The following is a 22,290-nucleotide window of genomic DNA, read 5'->3' as shown; positions in this document are numbered from 1 at the left end:
AGAATTTCTCGGAAATTTTTCAAAATGGGTTGGTCACAACTGACAAATAAGGCTTAATTTTGAATAAAATGATGTTAAAATTATTTTTTCAAAAATGCTTTCTGACACTAAAAAGTAAATGAAAAATCCTTTAAAAGTCCTTATTTAAAAATTGAAATATTCTAAAAATGATAGTGTATTAAGAAGAATTTGAAAAATCCTTAAATATTTAATATATTTTAATAAATGAAGAAAACTTAAATTATTAAAAAATTATGTTTTTTTTTTATTTTTAAAAATACATTAATTGTAAATTACTGTTTGACAGTATATAGTTTGTCCCGGTCTCTGGTAATTGGTGCGCCTTCTTCTATTGTCCCAATCACCGCCCCCCCGCCTATTTTCCCCTCCTCTTCCTTGTCCTGTGAACATAAATTACAACAATAAAGCAATAAAAGTCAAATAAAAAGTGAACAGAAAATACCAAAGAAAAGAAGACTAAAAAAAATAAAAAATAATAAGGAAATAATATGAAATATATTTAAAATACAACAAAGCAATAATAACAGGCTTCAAAGTCAAAGAGAAAAATCTAAATAATAGAAAAATCTCAATTATTCATTATTTTGTTTTTAAATCATATTAGTAATTTTCTGATACACTAAATAAATTTTACATAATTTACATAAAGAACCGGTTATAAATTTCTGACGCGTAGATTCATTGGCCTCGCGTACAGTGAGTCTCCGGCTGCGTTAGAGGCCAACGAATTCGCGCGTCAAAGATTCTTTGATCTGGGCCTACATGAACGAAGTGCATGATTATCGCATAAAAATCATTTGACAGAATTATAATTCTATCGAAATTTATTGTTTCGAATTAACATTTAACAAAAATTATAAAAATCAAATGATGTTTTATGTGAAGCTTCATCACATTGAAATAATATTTGTAGGAATATTGATATAAAGAATTAATAGTTAACTAAATTCTTGTTTGTTTGACTTACTATTTACAATAAATTGAGATCATCAGAGTTTGTAAATGACTGAATTTTAATCATTACTAATTTCTGGAAAAAATTAGCTGAAAGTTTTGTTACATGTAATTATTATTTAGTATAAATTTTTAGGTCAACGAATTTTTATTGAATCGAATTTTTCTTTTACAGAGTTTTTCTTTAAACAAATTTATATTTAAAAGAATTCATATTCAACTGAATTTCAATTTTGCGGAACTTTTATTTGAAAAAATTTTAAATAAGTTGAATCTTTAAATGTCACAATTTACATTTCACCGAACCTACAATTGTTCGAATTTGTATTAATACGAAATATCATACAATACAAATCTTATGACATCGAATTTTCATTTGTCTTACAATACAATTGACCAAATAATCAACCAGCAGAAATATTTTGGCACCAATTTTAAAATTGATCACTCACAATTTTCTTCAGTTTCTGATTATTTGGCCAATTGCAATGTAGGACAAATAAGAATTCGGTGTTTTAATATTTGTATATCGTCGTATCCCAAGTAGCACGTAATATTACAGTAATATTAAAATGTCGGACTGATAGTATTATAACGAGGACATGTTACTGTAATATTCCAGTAACATCATAGTAATATTACTCAGTAATGTTACTGTAATGTTACTGGAATATTGCAGTAACATTTCCGTTATATTACTCTCTTAATTTGAATCAGTGAAATCTTCACTGATTTGTATTCAGTAACCGACTTCTAGCTGTTTCATGAGTGAAAATGACTGCAAATCAGTGAAACTTCACTGGTGAAATAGTTAGAAGTCAGTTATTGAATGCAAATCAGTAAAAATTTCACTGATTCAAATTAAGAGAGTACCATCGAGGGAACACTTTAACATCACAGTAATATTAGATGCTACTTGGGATGACAGTTCGTACTAATAAAAATTCGAATATATGTAGGTTCGCTGAAATGTAAATTATAACATTTAAATATATTCGACTCACTGAAAACTATTTCAAATAAAAATTCATTCGTAAAAATACAATTTAGTTAAATAAGAATTCTTTTAAATATAAATTTGTTTAAAGAAAAACTCCGTAAAAGGAAAATTCTGTTCAATAAAAATTCGTTAACATAAAAATTATACTTAATAATAATTACACGTAACAAAACTATCTGTTAATAAATTTTCTTTCACAATAAATTTCGTTATTCTAAAAATTAGTAATAGTTAAAATTCGTTATGTAAAAATTCCTCACAATGTTATTTCGATATAATGGAACCTCGCCTAAAATATAATTCAAATTCTATAATTTCTGTTTAATAGCAATTTGAAAGAATAATAATTCTGTTAAATGATTTTTATGAGATATTCATGCACTCCAAATGACCCCTAAAATCAAAAGAAGAAATAAAATTTCAAAGAATAGAATAATTACCGGGGACATTCACTCCTCCATTTCCCCGACCTGAAGAATTCCCTTGGTCATTCCAATTTCCCTGACCTCTCCACTTTCCCCGACCTCTCCACTTTCCACGACCTCTCCACTTTCCACGACTTCTCCTATTTCCATCTCCTCGTCCTCTTCCCCTTCCTCGAGCGCTTCCTTCACCTCGATCACTTCCATTTTGCGGAAGTATCAACGCTCTTTCTGAAAATTATTTAAAAGAATATATGGACGATACCACGTGAAATTCACACTCAAATTTTTAATTCGGCTAAAAACACTTTTTTTCCATTCTTTTTTAAAAAAATGTACACGTATTTTTTTTTATTGTCAAATTTTCTATTAATGAATTATTAAAATTTCAGATTTTTAAAAGTAGATTTATTTTTAATCGTGTGTATCTTTAAAGCTAACAACTTTAGAAAAATTTTGCTAAGAGAAAAAAAGTTCAGTTTTTCCATGATTTTTTTGAAGAATTAAAAAAATTTTTTTTGTGAAATTTTATTAAAAAAATATTAATTTTTTATAAGCAAATTCATTTTTTTAATTTAGGGAATTAAAAAAATAAAAATTTTATCACACGTAGCTGGAAATAAGAAGAAAATATTGCAAAAAGTTTTAGAGTGGGTCGAATTATTTTAATACGTTTTAATGAATTCTTAATTCCGCGTGCAAGTTGTTAAACAAATGAAAATAGCAAGTATTTGTTAAAATAAAAGAAAGTTGTTAAGAAAATTGTTTAAACAAATTATTGTTATTTATTTATTTTTTTAAAATAAAGATATAAAGTTGAAGTTTTTTCTAATTATTCAAACTTACCTTGTGGACTACACCATACAAGTAGTAAAGAGTGATTGTTAAAAATTAATAATATGATATATTTAAACAAATTAATATTGTTATTTATTAATATATCAAACTTAAACTTATAAACTTGGAGTTTTTTGTCTAATAAACTAATAGTTATAGCTGGCAACGAAAGTTGTTAAAATTTAGAGAAAACTCCAAGATCATAAAATCATATTCAAAATATTAATAAATAACAATATTAATTTGTTTAAACAATTCTTATTGTAAATTTGTGACAATCACTTTCTACTTGTTGCATAGTGTTGTCAAAAATGTAAGTTGAGTTATGTAAAAAAATCTGCAACTTTATATTCTTATTTTGAAGAAATAAATAACAACAATAATTTGTTTAAACAATTTTTTTTAACAACTTCATTTTTTTAACAAATGTCTTCTTATTATTGTCATTTCCGACACTTTTAAATATGTATTTAACTTTTTTTGCATTTATGGGGTTTTCTGCTGCTTTATAAAAATATTTATTTTATTTTTTTTTTAATAATTATTAGAACTTCATAATTTGAACACCCCTGAAGAAAAATGTTGTTTGCCAAATTAAAAATTCTAAGATTTAACATAAGTATTGCAAATTTACGAAAAAGCAGCTTTTCCCCATATGAAATACATGCAAAAATTCAAGGGCCTGGTAGCACCGTTAAATATTATCCGTTTTTAAAATTAAAAAATACGGGTCTCTTTTTCCATTTGGAACAATTCTAGGAGACGGCAGCAAGAAAATATTAAAAAAATAATTTTCGGGACACCCTAATCAAACTATAATTATTTAATTATTTAAAAGTCGGGAAAAAATGTAACTTTTTTTTTATTTTAAAATTTCAAAAGACACCTATTTTTACAGTCTTAAGCCAAGTAAATATTTATTTGATAATAAACAATTAATCGGTTATTTAAATAAAATTAATTTTTTTCTGGGTGTATTTGAAGTTCGAATTTGTCGAAATTAAAGTTTTTTCATAATAAAAATCGAAGAAATTCATTTATAAATTTGTGTAAAAGGATTTTCTTTTTTTAATGAGTATTTAAATCAGTTTTTAATAAAAATTTAAATAATAAAATAGCCTCTTTACTTTATTGCAATCTTATTGAAAAACAAAAGTAAATAATAGGGTAAACTAGATAGTAGTCTGCCACTTATTAATGTTGCATAGTCATGATACTATATAAGTTAAAAAAATTGTTTGTTACTAATCATTCGTAGTATTATCGTAAACAAGTCTATGCTTTTGAATGTGCAAAATAATTGGTTTTTAAGGTTTTTTTAAAAGTGGCCGACTACTGTCGAATTTATACTTATTTACAACCTATTTATTTAAACATTTTTTTAACTAATAAGACATTTTTTTATAGAATCATGATTGGTTTAGCAGTTTGATATAATCATGAGGAACAATTAAAACTGTACGATATTTATATATAATTTTAATTGCACATTCAATAAAGTATTAATAAAAAAGATTTTCATATAAGTCAATAATATTATGAATAATTTAAAAAAAATCGATTAATAAAAATAAATATTAATAATACCTCGAAGAATTTATTGTTATTGTTATAAAAAATAAATAGATATTGTTAAAAAAACGACATAGAGGTGAAAAGTTTTTTAAAAGTAATGGGGAAAAAGTATTTTTATGGTTATAATAGTTGTTAACAATTGAATTCAAAAATGGAAAGTACTGCTCTATTGCAAAGCAAGCACTTAATTCATAATTTTCTAGAAAACAAACAAGTTTTTGAAAGCAAATTTTTTTCTATTCAATTCATGGATTCAATAGAAATAAACTAATTTTCAAGTTTTTCTTTAAATTGTATATATTTTTAGAGAGCAACAACAATTACTTATTACTAATAAAAATTAATTAAATACTCGGCACCAATAAATTTTTAGTTCTTTAAAAAAACTTTTTTTCGTCCAAATGAATATTTATTTGCTTTCAATAATTATTGAATAAAATAACTTTCATGAAGGTTTAAACCTTCATTTATTAGTACCAAATATTCAATTTATTTGGCTTATATGTAATTTATTATCATATTATACCAACCTTGTTGATTGCCGCCACCACCTCCACCTTCACCTTGTTGGTCGTTGCCGCCACCAACTTCCAGTTGGACAACGCCGCCACCACCTCCACCTTGTTGGTCGTTGCCGCCACCAACTTCCAGTGGGACAACGCCGTCACCCTGTCGTCCACCTCCCTCGACGATATCACCATCTTGATCACCTGCAGCAGAAAATGATATTGTAATATATAAATTGGAAAAATGGTTAATGAATAAAAATTTTGTAATTTATATAATCAGGAAGTCAAGTTAAAATAAAATGAAAATACATTAAGGAATAACAATAATAATGATAATAGAAAAAATAAAAATAGTAACAAGAATAGAAAAGAGAAATATAACACTCTATCGGAAACAATAGTCGATCAATGGATTCATAGTTTAATCTTTGTAAAGAAAGTTTATAATAGAATAAGAATTTCTGAAACGTGCCACCTAAAACTGAAAAAATTTATTTTTTGTTGAAATGTTTTTTTTCTTAAAGTATTTTATATGCACAATCACCCCCTAAAACGATTTTGCAAAAAAATTTTTCTTATTAACAATTTAATATTTTTGACGCTTTTTTTAAAAAAATTAATTTCAAAGAAATTTATTGATCGATTTTAGTGATTTAAACGGCATTCTTCTTGTCTTGAACCATAGTTTTATTGAAATTTTTTTAGTGCAAAAATATTGATTTTTATTGCAAAAAAATTGTTTATTTATAAACAAATAGTAAAAAACCATAAAAACAATCGAATTTTAAAATGAAAAAATAGCTTCATTTGCTTAAAACCCTTCTGAATAATATTCCGTCGAGAAAAAAAATGGCACGCATTCGACAATTGTTTTATTTAAACATTTTTGACTACATGACGCATGTAGTACGTAGTGAGTGACAGGCGCCGCTTTACGTTCCGCTAGAACTCTAATGTAGGTATTATATTCTACAAAGTCTGTGGAAAAATTAATTTTATTATTAAATTATAATTTTCATATGTTTTTTTAAAAAGAATGTTTCAAATTTGAGTTTACATATTATTATTATTATTAATTTTATTATTCGGTAAGACTCCGTCAGAAATATCACGATTTGCAAGGAGTCTTTGGATTCGTCTGTAATTTTGCAAAATTGTAATATTGGATATAAGAAATAGAGGTCCCAAAGAATTTTTGAAAATTTTCAAAATTTTAAATGTTATGCCATATTGGAATTTTTGGCAATAATTTTTTAAACATTAATATTTCTCAGACAATTAATTGGATCTCATTAAAATTTTAATGTTATTGTTCAAAAAAAATATCTTTTAAAAGTGTTACATAGTTAAAAAAAAATTTTGAAATTTGACCCAAAAAAAGTCGAATTTTTTTTCATCGTTGTTATACTTAAACGGGACCGATTTTTGAGTTTCTTGTAAAATTTAATAAATGTAATAATTTCACCTTTATTTTTGCAACTAAAATTGGATTAAAATCATTATAAAAATATGCATCAAAAAACAATAAATTCAGCTAAAATGTTTATAAGTTTTTATTATACATAATAATAACAATAATAATACTAATAATAATAATATTAAATATTTTTTCCTTCCATTATTTGGTATTAGAAATTCGATTTTTTTTCGATTATTGAAAGTGAGAAATGAAGCACCAAATCACAAAAAAAAGCCAAACAAGTGATTTGGTGTTTCATTTCTCACTTCCAATAATCGAAAAAAAACTCAATTTTTTAATAATAATAATATGTAAACTACAATTTGAAACATTCTTTTTAAATCAAAATTTGAAAATTATAATTTAATAATAAAATTAATTTTTCCACAGACTTTGTAGAATGAATACCTACATTAGAGTTCTAGCTGAATGTAGCGCGACTCCTGTCACTACGTACTACATGCGCCATGCGCGCTGTCAAAAATGTTCAAATAAACCAATTGTCGAATGCGTGCCATTTTTTTTCTCGACGGAATATTATTCAGAAGAGTTGTAAGTATATGAAGCTATTTTTTACATTTTGAAATTCGATTGTTTTCATGGTTTTTTACTATTTGTTTATAAATAAACAATTTTTTTTGCAATAAAAATCAATATTTTTGCACCAAAAAAATATCAATAAAACTATGGTTCAAGACAAGAAGAATGCCGTTTAAATCACTAAAATCGATCAATAAATTTCTTTGAAATTAATTTTTTTAAAAAAAGCGTCAAAAATATTAAATTGTTAATAACAAAAATTTTTTTTTGCAAAATCGTTTTAGGGGGTGATTGTGCATATAAAATACTTTAAGAAAAAAAACATTTCAACAAAAAATATATTTTTTCAGTTTTAGGTGGCACGTTTCAGAAATTATTACTCAAAATTGTGAATAAATTTATTAACATTGTAAGTTCTTTTTCAAATTATTTATTAAAAGTACTAATTATTACTTATAGCTAATTGATCAACTATAGGTTCTGATTGAGTATACAAAAATATTTGGGATAAACATAAAAACAAATATTATAAATTAAATAGAAATTAATAAAAAGAACTTATTTCTAATTATTGTTAGAAAAGGTTAGAAAAATAAGAAACAACAATAACAATAAAAACAGGAAAGTTTAAAAATATCCAAAATTATTACTAAATTCATAAAAAATGCATAATTACCACCGACTCTTGCTCCCTGGTTTTCACCACCTTGCTCATTGTCTCGTGTTGTCGCTGAAATAAAAAAAGAAATAAAATTATGAACAAATATGAAAAATTAACGTATGAAGTATAGTAGAAAAATAGTAAGAAAAAAATTAGAATGAATAAATAAAAGTGAAAGCAAAAACGGAAAGACTAGAAACAAAATTAATAATATAATAAAAGTAGGAAGAGAAAAGAAAAAAGTTATAAATGAAAAGTAATTTAAAAACAAAAAATTTAAGACCTCATTTTTTATGAGAATGTGATACTACTATTAAAAAAAGCAATAATACAAAGAGTAAGAAAATAAACATACCCATTTGAATTAGCAAAGCCTTCCTTCTTCGCGACCCCAGTCTTCTGCCTCTTCGAGAACTTCTGCTTCTTCGTGACACTCTTTCCATTAGTTAAGCCTAACACACAATAAATCCGCGAACGAGGTTATGCGATAGAAAAGGACACAGATATATCTCTGTCCTTCTCCAATTCTTGCTTTGCGTTCGCGAAGCAGTTGTGCTTAGGCCTTTATGTTCTAAGGAGAGAGGACCTCCCAGAAACCTTGTAATGCGCAACGCATAAGGCCGACGCACAATAGGTTCACGAAAGTCGTTCACGAACGAGATGCATGAGATAGAAAAGGAAACGAATATATCTCTGTCCTTTTCTAACTCATGTTTCACGTTCGCGAATTTTCCTAAATTTTCAAAAGATCGAATTATTAATAATTCGAAATATCAAATAACTATATGTTCGAATTAAAAATAGTTTGAATACACATTGAATAGAATTTCTGTAATTCGAATTTCCTAAAAAACAAATTTTTAAATTTTCGAATTAAAATTTCTTCGTATAAACAAAAGATTGAATACAAATTTATTCCAAAGACAGAAAATAGAATACTAATTTATTCGAATAACCAAAAGTTCAAATTTTTATGTATTCCAAGAGCCAATAGTTCAAATATAAATTAATTAAAATAACCAATAGTTCGAATTTAAATTAATTCGAATAATCAGTAGTTCGAATTTTAATTTGTTCGAATAACCAATAGTTAGAATTAGCATTTGTTCAAAGTTTTTTTTACACATGAGTTTCCAATCTATCTAATGTTTTGAAAAATTGGACAAGCGCGCGAAATTTACATCAGTATGGAAAATTTTGTACTTTTCATAAAAATTTTAATTTCCCACGCTTGTATAATCTACTTTTTCTAAACATTAAATAAACTGGAAACTCATTATATGTAAAAAAAAACTTCGAACTATTATTGGCTATTCGAATAAATTTGAATTCGAACTTTTGGCTATTCTAATAAATAAAAATTCGAACTTTCGGTTATTCGAATAAATTAATATTGGGATCATTTACATATTACGTGATAGATATTTTAGATATTTTAGACCCCTTTTTCCCTGCGTGATATTTTTTCTATAGTTTAGTGTAGCAAATTTGATTAAAGAGTGACACTTTGCTTACCCCCGTCCCCCCTAAACATATCACGTAATAAGTATGTGAATGGCCCCATTCGAACTTTTGTCTATTCAAAAAAATTAAAATTCGGAAATTTAAAAATTCGATTTTTTGGATTTTTGAATTATAGAAATTCTATTTAATGAGTAATTGAACTTTTTTTAAATCAAACACATATAGTTATTCGATATTTCGAACGAATAATAATTCGATTTTCTGAGAATTTGGGAAAATTTATGCACCTGCCTAGAAACCACACACACACACATTCCCACTGTAATTGATATTGTGTCATGCGTGCGTTTTTCTACTCCGGCCAAAATTTTTTAAATTGATTTATAATTCTGTCAATTATAATGTTAAAAATATTTTGAATCAACGATTCATACTCTAATAGTTTATGAATAACGTAATTATTTTCTAAATAAAATCATACTACCATCAGGTGAACATTTTCATATTATAGTAATGTTACATACTGGGAATTCTATTCAATTTAAACATTATTGAAATAAACCTCACTAAAAATGCTGTTAGAATTTCAATAAAAAATTCTCTCACATAGAAATTCAGCGTTTATTCATTTGACGGCTAAAAGGTTTTGAAAATCTTGCCCAGTGCGCGAACGTACGCGCATGGCAAATAGTTCTTCTTGGATTCTAATATTGAGACGCCTGTTTCTGTCCGCCTTTCAAAAAGTTCTAATTGTAATTCTGTAAAATTAAAAATTTTAAAATGTTAAAATAACCTAAATGCATTGGATATAATTTGATTTTATTCAAACATCTATTTAATAAAAGGGGTTTATTGTCAAATTTATTTTCAACAAAAAAGCAAATTGTCTAAAACGCATTTACTAGAATCATAAAAAAGTCAAATTTTATTAAATACAATTTGTATAATTAAAAATTATAACCCTTTAAAATTAGGTTATAATAAAATTATAAATAACATACATTGGGTTGTGCAATTATTTTATCATTTGAAAGTTTGAATAAAAAAATTTAGACTTTTTTATGATTCTAGTAAATGCGTTTTAGACAATTTGCTTTTTTGTTGAAAATAAATTTGACAATAAACTCCATTTATTAAATAGATGTTTGAATAATATCACATTATATCCAATGCATTTAGGTTATTTTAACATTTTAAAATTTTAAATTTGACAGAATTACAATAGACCTTTTCATGCTGATCATTTTGTCCTCTTCCAACTCATGCGTCATTGTATGCGCTAGATAAGGACAGAACGATCAGCATGAAAAGGTCTATTAGAACTTTTTGAAAGGCGGACAGAAACAGGTGTCTCCTAATATTAATAGTCTAAGGACGCACTCACACCTTTTTGGCTGGCTGTCTGCTTGCAGGAGTTGTCATGGCAACGTGTAGGAGTAAGAGAGAGAGAGAGAAAATCCAAATTTGAATTTACTATCTCTATTACTCCTACACGTTGCCATGATAACTACGGCAGGCAGGCAGGCAGCCAAGAGGTGAGAGTGTCCCTTAAAGTGTGGAGTATACATGCGTCATATAGAGAATATAAAACTCTTTGACGACAAAAAGGTCCTGTGTTGCGCCATCTGTGACCCCTTTATGTAAGGAAGCAATTTATCGATAAGTTAGAAAGGAAATCGAAGATATTTGTAATTAGATTACAAAAAATAATTTTCACTTGAAAAATAATTTCTAATGAACTAATATAAAAAAATTGAATGAACATGAGATACAATTTAATTTTCCCAAATGGTAATTTATAAAATTTTTAATAATTCATAATTTAATAATATTAATTCAATTATCCAAAACATCACAGTATTATTAAAAAATGTTGCACTTTTCTAATTTTTTTATAAAAAACTAGATGCTTTGTAGAAAAAGGGCTCTTTATCGAAAAACTAAATTAAACAAGAATTTGAAAAAAAATTTCTCTGATAGGATACAAAAATTCTGCGAGTATCAATATTATTTTTCGTACAAAACTTGACAGCTTGTGGTAGCTTGTAAACGAATGTACTACGACAGGTTGCCTACGTAAAAGCGGAACACTATGCTAACATAGGAAACTATTTCGGTATGGAAAATAATAAGAATACTATTTTCTGTCACAACTCAACGATGAAAATATGCAAAAGAACATATGTTTAATAATTTTACCTAATGAAAAATGTAAAATAAATGTATTTTATCGAATTAAAAAAAATTTCTCAATTTATAATTACAAATTAACTTATTTAAAAAAAATATTTTGAGATCTTTAGATATAATTTAATTTCTAAAAATTGTAACTTTTAAAACATTAGTAATTAAATATTTAATAAATTATTCCTCAAAAATGGAAAAATTGGTCATTTTAATTCTTGGACAATATTTTGCAGACAAATTTTTATAATAATTAAAAAATAAAATTACTAATTTGTACATTTTGAGAAAAAAAAATTAGAAAAATATTTTTTTAGATTTTCATAATAATTAATAATTTAATAAATTATAGCCAAAAAAATTACTAATTAGTAATTTTAATTTAATTTATTTAATGTAATTACTATAAAAAATTGGTTCAAAAAATAGTAAATTGATATATTCAATTTTCAAAATAATTTTAAAGAATTTTTTCTTTTTTGACGAAATTTATTTGTTTTATAATTTTTATAAACAAACACTCACTAATTTATGTTATTTTATATACTTTCATTAAAAAATTGTGACAAAAAAAGAAATTTTTGTATTTTTTTCCAAAATAAAGTTCTACTCTACTTTATCATAGTGATATGCCTTTACGTAGGCAACCTGTCGTGCCACCTCCATTTTCATTCACAAGCCACCTCAGCTGTCATGTGTCAAATGTCATAGTAGAAATAATATTCCGGCTCGTAGAAACATCGTTGTAGGACCGGGTAAAGTTTTTTCGAAAGCTTATTTAATATATTTTGGCGCTAAAAGCCCACTTTTTCGATAAAGTGCCTTGATTTTTTTTAAATAATTGTTAAAGTGGAAAAATACATGAAAGTGGGGGAGAGTGGGTTGGCAACAGTGAGATTTCTTGGCCCTGCAACACCGTTAAATAAAATTTAAACACATTTTTTCTATAAATTTTTTTTAATCAAAATATTGTTTAACAAGTTATAAACAAACAAATTTTTAAAATAAAAAAATTGTTGCTTAAAATTTTTTCAACAGTATTAATAAATAATTAATTCTAAATAAAATTTGCAAGTTTTTAAGAAATACTGTTGTTTTTAATTAAATAATTTATGAACAAAAACAATCAAATAATCCTTTACTTATTTTATAAACGTATTTATCCATCATATTATATATATATTTGTATACACATATATTTGTCTACACATATGTTTGTCCACACATACAAAAATTAGAAAACATAAAACTGACAATTTTTATTCTACATTACAATACACTTACAAATTTTGTTTACTTTTTTCAAAAATGTTAACCAATGTCTGAAGAAAAGAGAACCACTCGTAGTCAAGCTCAAAATAATCCTTTATTAGCAAATGAAATACTAAGGCGTTGTCCGCAGTGGCGAGACAGCCGGTGTCGCGAGACATTAGGATATTTCAGACAGCTGAACTGACTGTGCTGGCACTTCTGGTCTGAAAGTCAAGTTTTATTGTGCTTTAACTTTTCAATATGATACATACGTTTTTGATGTACGAAATATCGCTATACTGTTAAAAACAGTTTCAAGATATTTTAAAAGTTTTATTTCCCATCGGTATAAGTGATAATATATAAAAATTTCCGGAATTTTCTGAAGGGTTAAATGTTTTGAGTCTTTAGTATTTAAGTTTCCTTCAAAATTTCCAGAGCACTATGAATTATTGTTCGATGCATAGGATTGTACATCGTCATTACCGAAAAATGCTGTTTCCGCATTGGCGAGACACTTGTTGTCGGCAGTGGCTTTTTTAATCTAATAATATTGTACATGTCCTAATGAATTTGATATAATTTTTGTACGTTTTGTCGACAATATTTTTCATAACTATAGTTTAAATTGAAAAAGATGAACAGGAAGAAAAGCTTATATGTTTTTAATAACTGTGACATGGATTAGCGGCTCACAATGAGAAAAATATTTGCCTGTATTTTTATGATTGAATGAAACAATATTATGATTTAAAGGCATCAATTATTATACTCTTTCTCTTTGATTCCTTTGTTTTTGTGACGTTTGAACGATGAAGACTCTGATTTTGAGATAGTGTCTCGCCACTACGGACGATTTTTTATGTCGGTAGTCGCGAGACATTATCGTAAATCGGCAATAACTTTTTTTTCCAATATCTGTTCTGTAACTGTATAACTTAAATTTGCAGTATGGAGTCACACCTATCCATGGATATATATACAGGCTTGATAATCTTGAAAATGTGAGTGCTATAACAAAAAAACAAAACGTGTCTCGCCACTACCGACTCTCCCTTAACTAATAATCAAACTGCATTTGAAACTTATAATAGAAAAACTGATTCTCCACATCCTTATTCTAGACAAAATAATAGTGTTATAATTAGTGGCAATACTGCAAACGACGAAACAATAACTAATTTTGAAGAATCTATTGACACAAATTCACTAAGTTTAACTGACTTTTCTTCTACCGTAATCGAAACAACCTTAAAACCAGATAACTTAGAAATAAATACTGAATCAGAATCTGAATCCGAAACAGAACCTTCAGAAAATAATATAAGAACCCCATATAAGAATTTAGACAAATCAATTTCAGATAAAGAGGATATTTTAGAACTATTAATTAAAGACAAACAGAACAAATTTATAAATATTACCGATAACTATAAAAGAAAAATAATGCCAGAATCACAAGAAACGATTTTTAATAATCAAGTCGTCTCACTTCGCGATGCCTTAGAAATAGTACCAATTTTTTCGGGCGATAACATACCTTTAGACCAATTTATTTCATCATGTAAAGAAGCCAAAAGCCTATTACCCCAAAATGCAGAAGCAAACTTAACAAAACTTATTACAACAAAAATTAGGGGAGAAGCTCGACAATCTTTATTAAATGATTCTTATGATAACATTAATGAATTAATAACATTAATTATAACATAAATAAATAAATCTATATACCAACTACAGGGTGAATTAGGAAGCATTTATCAATGGAAAAACGAAAAAGATATTTCTTACGCAACTAGAATACGGGAAATAGGAAATAGAATTTTAGATTCACATAGGCGTAGTAATCAAGGAAGAGAAGATCAAAATTTCGTTACTGGATTTAGAAAAGATATTTTAGATTGTTTTATTAGAGGATTAAAAACAGACATTGAAACCAGATTAGAAGACGTAAATTCATTTAAAGATGTCATAAATAATGCTATTGAAGTTGAAAGAAAATTAGCAGCTTTAGCTTTAAGATCTTCCCATAGGAACAGAGAAGAAAAATTAGAAACTAAAAAAGATAAAATCCACATCATGAGGGAAGAATTAATCTGTCAAATATGTAACAAAATAGGTCATTCAGCCATAGTTTGTCGTCAATTAAAACAAAATTTTAATTACCAAAGTGCAAACAGAACAAACAATTGGAATCAAACGTACAACAACCCTTTTCAATATCCACGAAATCAGAATCGACATTATCAAAATCAATGGAACCCACATCAACAATATCAAGAACAATGGAAACCTAAACCTAACAATAGACAATATGAACAAACAAATTACAGATCTTCTCAATATCCACCTAATCAAAGGAATACTCCATATAATACTTATCAAACTCAAAAAGAGTGTTCCTATTGTAATAAACCTGGTCATCTTATCAGTGAATGTCGTAAAAAAATATACAATAACCAACAAACACAAAATCAACAATACAGACCACAACAAGAACAATATCAACCACAACAAAGATTTCAACCACGAAATCAGGAAAACTCCAGACCCCTCCCCAACACAGGTGCTGCACGGGAGGCTCGCTAAAAGAAGATAATGAAGAAGATAAAGAAGATAATTTTCACAGAAAAGAAATATAAAAGAAATAAAAATAAATATTAGTACAGACAACCCCATTCCTTCAATAACTACAACAGTTAAGGGTTTAAAATGTCCAACAAATATAGTGATAGATACAGGAGCAGGTAGAAATTTATTAAAATTAAATACTATCGACCATGGAATTCAAATTGAACAAGACGAAATATTAAGATTAACAGGAATAAATAATCATCCTAAATACACACTAGGAAATATTAAATTAAATATATTTGGTTTCCCAACAATTTTCCATTTAATTCCAAATAACGTTCCAATTACAGAAGACGGAATTTTAGGTTCAGAATTTTTTTTAAAAAATAATGTTAATATAAATTACGCATTAAAATGTTTAGAAATTAAAGGTAAAAAATATTTTTTTAAAAATCCAAAAGAACCTATAAATACAATACATAACAATAGTAACCAAATTAATAATATTTCTTCTAATAAAAAAATTGAAGACATTAAAAAACTACTAAGACTTGACCATTTAAATAAAGAAGAATTATCACATGTAGAAAAACTTATTGCAACAAATTCTGACAGATTCCAACTACCCGACGAACCATTAGAAGCTACACCTCTTTTAGTGCATTCAATTCCAACTATCGACGATCGACCAATTATAACAAAACAATACAGATATCCACCAGTCCACAAAGAAGAAATAACTAGACAAGTGAACGAACTTTTAAAAAACAAAATTATTAAACCTTCCCAGTCACACAGTGGTCTGAAACCCGAATCTAGCTGGACAAAACTGTTTTCTCCAAATTGCTTCGATTATTTCTTATGAAACTTGTTACTCGGGAGTTTTTTGGGTCGCTGATTACGAATCTGAGGTCAGTTTTTAAAAATTCAAAATGGCGGATACAATATGGCAGACAGAAAGTTTAAAAAGTTAACGGATTTTAATGAAACAAGGTACTTGGAGGTTTTTTGGGTCGCTGATTACGAATCTGAGGTCATTTATTAAAAATCCAAAATGGCGGATCCAATATGGCGGACAAAAAGTTTTAAAAGTTAACGGATTTTAATGAAACACGGTATTTGAAGGTTTTTTGGGTCGCTAATTACGAATTTGAGGTCAGTTTTCAAAAATTCAAAATGGCGGATCCAATATGTTGGACATAAAGTTTAAAAAGTTAACGGATTCTAATGAAACACGGTACTTGAAGGTTTTTTGGGTCGCTGATTACGAATCTGAGGTCAGTTTTCAAAAGTTCAAAATGGCTGATCCAATATGTTGGACATAAAGTTTAAAAAGTTAACGGATTCTAATGAAACACGGTACTTGAAGGTTTTTTGGGTCGCTGATTACGAATCTGAGGTCAGTTTTTAAAAATTCAAAATGGCGGATCTAATTTGTCTGACAGTAATATAAAAAAATTATTGAATTTTGAGAAATCATGGTATTCGAAGGTTTTCCTGCTTGTTGAGTACAAATATTAAATTAGCTTTTTTAAATTGAAAAAGGCAAATTTAAAATATCGAACGAATTATTAATACTTAATTAAATTTCTTCAGATTATTGATTATGAGTTAAAGTTTGGAGTAATTATAATATTAGACATAATTTTTTAATTATATTTATGAATAATAAATTTTATTAATTATATGTAAAGCATGAAATTCTTAACAAGATATAGTTATTTTTAAAAATATTAAATCTTAAAAACTGAAATTCCTAATTTTTAAATCGTTAAACTTTCTGTCCGCCATATTGAATCCGCCATTTTCAATTTTTTAAAACTGACCTCAGATTCGTAATCAGCGACCCAAAAAACCTTCAAGTACCGCGTTTCATTAAAATCCGTTAACTTTTTAAACTTTCTGTCCGCCATATTGGACTTTAGATTTGTAATTATTGACTCTAATAACTCTTAAAGTAAGCATTTTTTAAACTTTTTTTTTGAGGTTTTGTCCAGCTAAATCCGGGTTTCAGACCACTGTGAGTCACCATATAATACTCCAATTTTTCTAGTACCCAAGAAACTCGATTCTCACGGCGAAAGAAAATGGTATTAGACTTCAGAAAATTAAACGAAAAAACAATTTCCGACAACTTTCCGTTACCGAATATTTTGGAAATTCTTGACCAAATATCTAATGCCCGTTATTTCTCAGTATTTGATTTAGCAACAGGTTTTCACCATATTCCAATGGACGAAAAAGATTCCCATAAAACTGCCTTTTCAACCCCATATGGACATTATGAATTTGACAGAATGCCATTTGGTTTAAAAAATGGCCTTAGTACTTTTCAAAGACTGATGATCATTACCTTAGGTTCATTAATCGAAAATGACCTCTTTGTGTATCTAGACGACATAGTATTATATGCAGAAACTTTAGAAGAACACGAAATAAAATTCAACAAATTAATTGACCGACTTAGATACGCAAACCTACACCCGCAACCAGACAAATGCGAATTTCTTAAAACAGATGTTGCATATTTAGTTCATATAATTGATAAAGAAGGAGTTAGGCTAGATCCAAAAAAATAGAAACAGTACAAAAATTTCCAACACCAAAAAATGAAAAGAATATAAAACAATTTTTAGGCCTAGCCGGATATTATAGAAGATTTTTAACGGATTTTCAAAAATTTCAACACCGTTAACACAACTACTTAAAAAAGATATCCCCTTTCTATGGACTGAAAAACAACAAAATGCTTTTGACAATTTAAAAGAAAAACTATGTGAAGAACCCCTTTTGCAAAGACCAGATTTTACAAAACCGTTTGTCCTTACAACAGTTGCATCAGGATATGCCATTGGAGGCATACTTTCTCAAGGTAAAATTGGACAAGATAAACCAATTGCATACACATCCCGTACCTTAAACGATAATGAAAGAAAATTCGATACATACGAAAAAGAAGCACTAGCCATAGTTTATTGTGTACAACATTTTAGACCGTATCTTTTCGGTAGAAAATTTACATTAGTCACAAATCATAAACCATTAGTATGGTTTCAAAATTCAAAAGATCCCTTGCTCAAGAGTAACAAGATGGAGATTAAAATTAGCTGAATACGATTTCGATGTAATACATAAGGCAGGTAAAATGAATGTAAATGCTGACGCTGTATCTCGTAACCCTGTTGATAATATTGAAAACATTAATAAAATTAATTACACATATGAAAATTATTACAAATATACAGAATCTGATGAAGAAGACTATAGTGAAGTAGACTATAGTGAAGAAGAATCTAGTGAAGAAGAATCCAGTGAAGAAGAATCTAATGAAAAAGAATCCAATAATGAAGAAAAATCTGATAATGAAGAATTTAGTGAAGAAGAATCCAATAATGAAGAATCAAGTATGAAATCATATAAATTTCAACAAATTCAAGAAAAACAATTCGATGAAGAAGAATCCATCGACAAAAAATCAAATTCAGTAAAATCTACAAGAAAAAGAAGAAATAAACAAGAAGAAAAGAAAATAAACAAGTAGGGTGTCCTTTATGTTCATTTCATGAACATTTTGCTTCCTCATTATATGATGCAAAAAATTTGCTTCCTCATGGAGGAAGCATTAACACTGAAATTAATATACATAAAAAAATTGTGTTTGTTTAAATTCAAGTTTAAACATAAAATTATTGTATTCCTTGCATTATAATAAATCGATTGGTATGTATGATATATATTTAAATTATTATTATTTATATTAAAAGAGTTAATGAAAGTTTAAAAATAAAAATTTTCCATTTTTGCTTAAAAATTTTTTGTTTATTTAAATTTAAGTTTAAATATAATGAATTCTATATAATTCTATATATATTTAGCTTAAAATAAAAAAAAAATTAACAATATATTTTTGGCAATAATTTTTTCTAGCCAAAAAAAATAATTTAATAATTATTAAAAAAATTTCTCCACGATGATGAAAGGATGATGGATGTGGTGGGTATGGTTGACTCATCGGGTATGATGTTTGTGTTGGGTACGGTATTTGTGTTGGAAACGGGGTTTGTGTTGAGTACGGTGTTTGTGCTGAGTACGGTGTTTGTGCTGGATATTGTGATTGGGCTAGAAATTGTGTTTGTGAAGGATACGGTGTTTCTGTTGGGTATTGTGATAGTTCTGCGTACGGTGTTTGTAAAGGGAATTGTCTTTTTGTTGGGTACCGCCTTGGGTATGGTGTTTGTGTTGAGTACGATGTATGTGGTATATATGGTAAATGTGCTGGGTATGAGGGGTGTGATGGATATGAATTTCTTGCGTTTCGCACATTTCGGTTGAACTTCCAATATTCACCTCGACTAGTTCGAAATTTTTGTCGTTGAAATTCTCTAAAAATAAATATTAATTATTAATTCATTACATAATTCAATCCCTAAAACAGTGTCTTAAAAATTAATTATTAATAATTAATTTTTAATTTAATAATAAAAATAATTTATTTTTCGAAAAATTTTAGAATGTATGAAAAACAAATAAATTTCTGTAAATGCGGACAAATTCCCTATTTCTCACAAATTACGTAAGTTTCTCCCTTTAAAAGGTAATATTGGCGGGGGTTTTTTTTCAATGTGTTATTTACATTCCCAAGATTAATTTTATGCAGCAGAAAAAATTTAAATAATCTTTAAACGCATGAAACTGACTGTCCCCATTTACACCACCTGACCCTATAGAAAATTCTTAAAAAATTAATAAATAAATAATTAAAAAATTTAACTTAAAAAATGTTCATTTTCAGCAAATTTAATATAATAATAAAATATTTTAAAAAATCTTCAATTTAATATAATAATAATCAAATATTTGAAAAAATTTGAAATTTTTAAAAATAAATAAACATATTTTTTTCGTAAAAAAAATTATTTTTAAAAATATTTACCTCCTATATTCTTTTTCCTTCAACCTTCGTTTTAAATTTCTTTCAGTGTGCTTTCCTTTTATTTTATTGTCTATTTTTTGTATATTTTGAATTAAATTTTCATCTTGTTCTTTTTTTCTTCGTTAGTTTTTCTTTCATTTTCTTTTTTATTTTCTTTTTCTTTTACATTTTCTTTTTCATTTTCTTTTTTATTTTTATTTTCATTTACTTCTTCAGTTTTCTTTTCATTTTCATTAATAAAAAAGTTCTTTATAAAGCTAAACATTTTTTAATTTTTTCTTTTAATAATTTAAAGAGCTGAATAAATTTTCAATTTTAACTATTTGGTTAAATGCGAACGAAGTGAATATTTTTTTTTTTGATCTTCTTTTGTTATATATATCTTTATTTAAATAAATTATTTTATCATTGCAAATTTATAAAATATAAATTAGAATTTTTAAACCTTTTTAAAAAAAACTTGGAAAAGAATCTGAAAAAGTTTTAATAGATGAAAAATAAAATAACATAGAAATTCCAAAAAATTAAAAGAAGAAAATAATACGTATACTAATATAGATAAATTTTAAAAAATTTTATATTAATTATTATTATTAAATGAATAAATTATCGTTAATGAATTATTATTATTATTTTTAAAAAACTAAAAAAAGCACTTGAAAAATTTAAGATTTATAAAAAATAAAATGAAAATTTCCAAAAAAATAAAATATGAAAAAAAAATTTTTACAAAAAATAAAAATGAAGTTGAAATAAAAAAATAATACGTATAGTGTAGATGAATTTTAAATTTTATTTATCATTATTTAAAAGTTTAATTTAACAAATTAATATCTTTTAAAATATCTTTTAAACAATTTTCTTTTAACAATAATTATTATAATTATAGTAATAATAATAATAATTATTATTATTCCTATTTTAAAAAAATCATGCTAAAGCGTTATGCGTTACGTGCGTAACGAATATTAATTAATTAATAAATTAAAATTAGTCGAATATAATGTCAACATAAAACATCATTATACTACTGTTTTATTAATATAAATTAATTTAATGATTGAAAAATAAAAATAAGCGCACGAAGGTCTCGTACAATAAAAAAGGCTATCTAGCGGTCAAAGATGTCAGGGAAATTTGTTAATTATGAAAAATTAAGAAAATGTCAGAAAATTTAATTAAGTCAGGGAAATTTTAAAAAATTTGCCCAAAAAAAATGTTTATGAAGTTTTTAATTTTTTTAGTGCAAGAAAAAATTTATATTGTTAATAAATAAAAAAAATTTTATTATATTAAAAATACTTTAATATTTGATACTTTTCATTATTTTAATATTAAATGTTTATTAAAGAATATTGAAGAAAATTTGAAAAAGGTTAGGAAAAAGTCAGGTAATTTCAAAGAAAATTCATTAAATTTTTTTATACTTGCTGTATACCCTGTTAAATATAAAATGAAAATGTATTTTTAAATATTCATAAATAATTTTTTTATATTGAACTAACCTTCACAATCCTCTTTTTTATTTTCATTAATTTCCTTTTCTGAAATGAATTTTTTTAAATACTATAAATTTTTTTATATTTATAAAATAAATAATTATTATATTTTTCATTATATTATTATATTATTTCTATTATATTTTCATTTAATTATAATTATTAAATAATCAAAAACTTTACCACTTTTAAATTTTTTTTTCCCTAATTCTTTTAAATCTTCCAATTTTCTTTCTGCAAAATTATAACATTTAGAACTAGAATCATTAATATTAGGTTTAAAATGTTTTTACTATTATTTTTTTTATTTATACTTTTATTATTATTATTATCATTATCCTTCTGTTTAATCAAAAAACGGCAATGCGAAAATGACTTTAGAGGTAAATTCGTCAACCTGACCGCAA

At 26.1% G+C, this 22,290-nt stretch overlaps 1 protein-coding gene across 1 annotated transcript; it reads right to left on the bottom strand.

The window, feature by feature from the left end:
• Window positions 1–282: 282 nt before the first annotated feature.
• Window positions 283–8,400, bottom strand: LOC127284306 (uncharacterized). The gene is made up of 5 exons (XM_051309695.1): window positions 8,334–8,400; window positions 7,994–8,047; window positions 5,340–5,519; window positions 2,416–2,628; window positions 283–401 (listed from the first exon to the last, which is right to left on the bottom strand). The coding sequence occupies exons 1-5, from the start codon at window positions 8,335–8,337 to the stop codon at window positions 283–285; spliced, it is 570 nt and encodes a 189-aa protein (XP_051165652.1). The 5' UTR covers window positions 8,338–8,400.
• Between the last annotated feature and the right edge of the window lie 13,890 nt (window positions 8,401–22,290).

The sequence above is a fragment of the Leptopilina boulardi genome, unplaced genomic scaffold (assembly GCF_019393585.1).
Source record: "Leptopilina boulardi isolate dan_hultmark-lab unplaced genomic scaffold, ZJU_Lbou_2.1 LbouV2_322, whole genome shotgun sequence".
Taxonomy (NCBI): Eukaryota; Metazoa; Arthropoda; class Insecta; order Hymenoptera; family Figitidae; genus Leptopilina; species Leptopilina boulardi.
The sequence above is the reverse complement of the archived record's forward strand: the minus strand, read 5'-3'. Positions and strand labels throughout refer to the sequence as shown.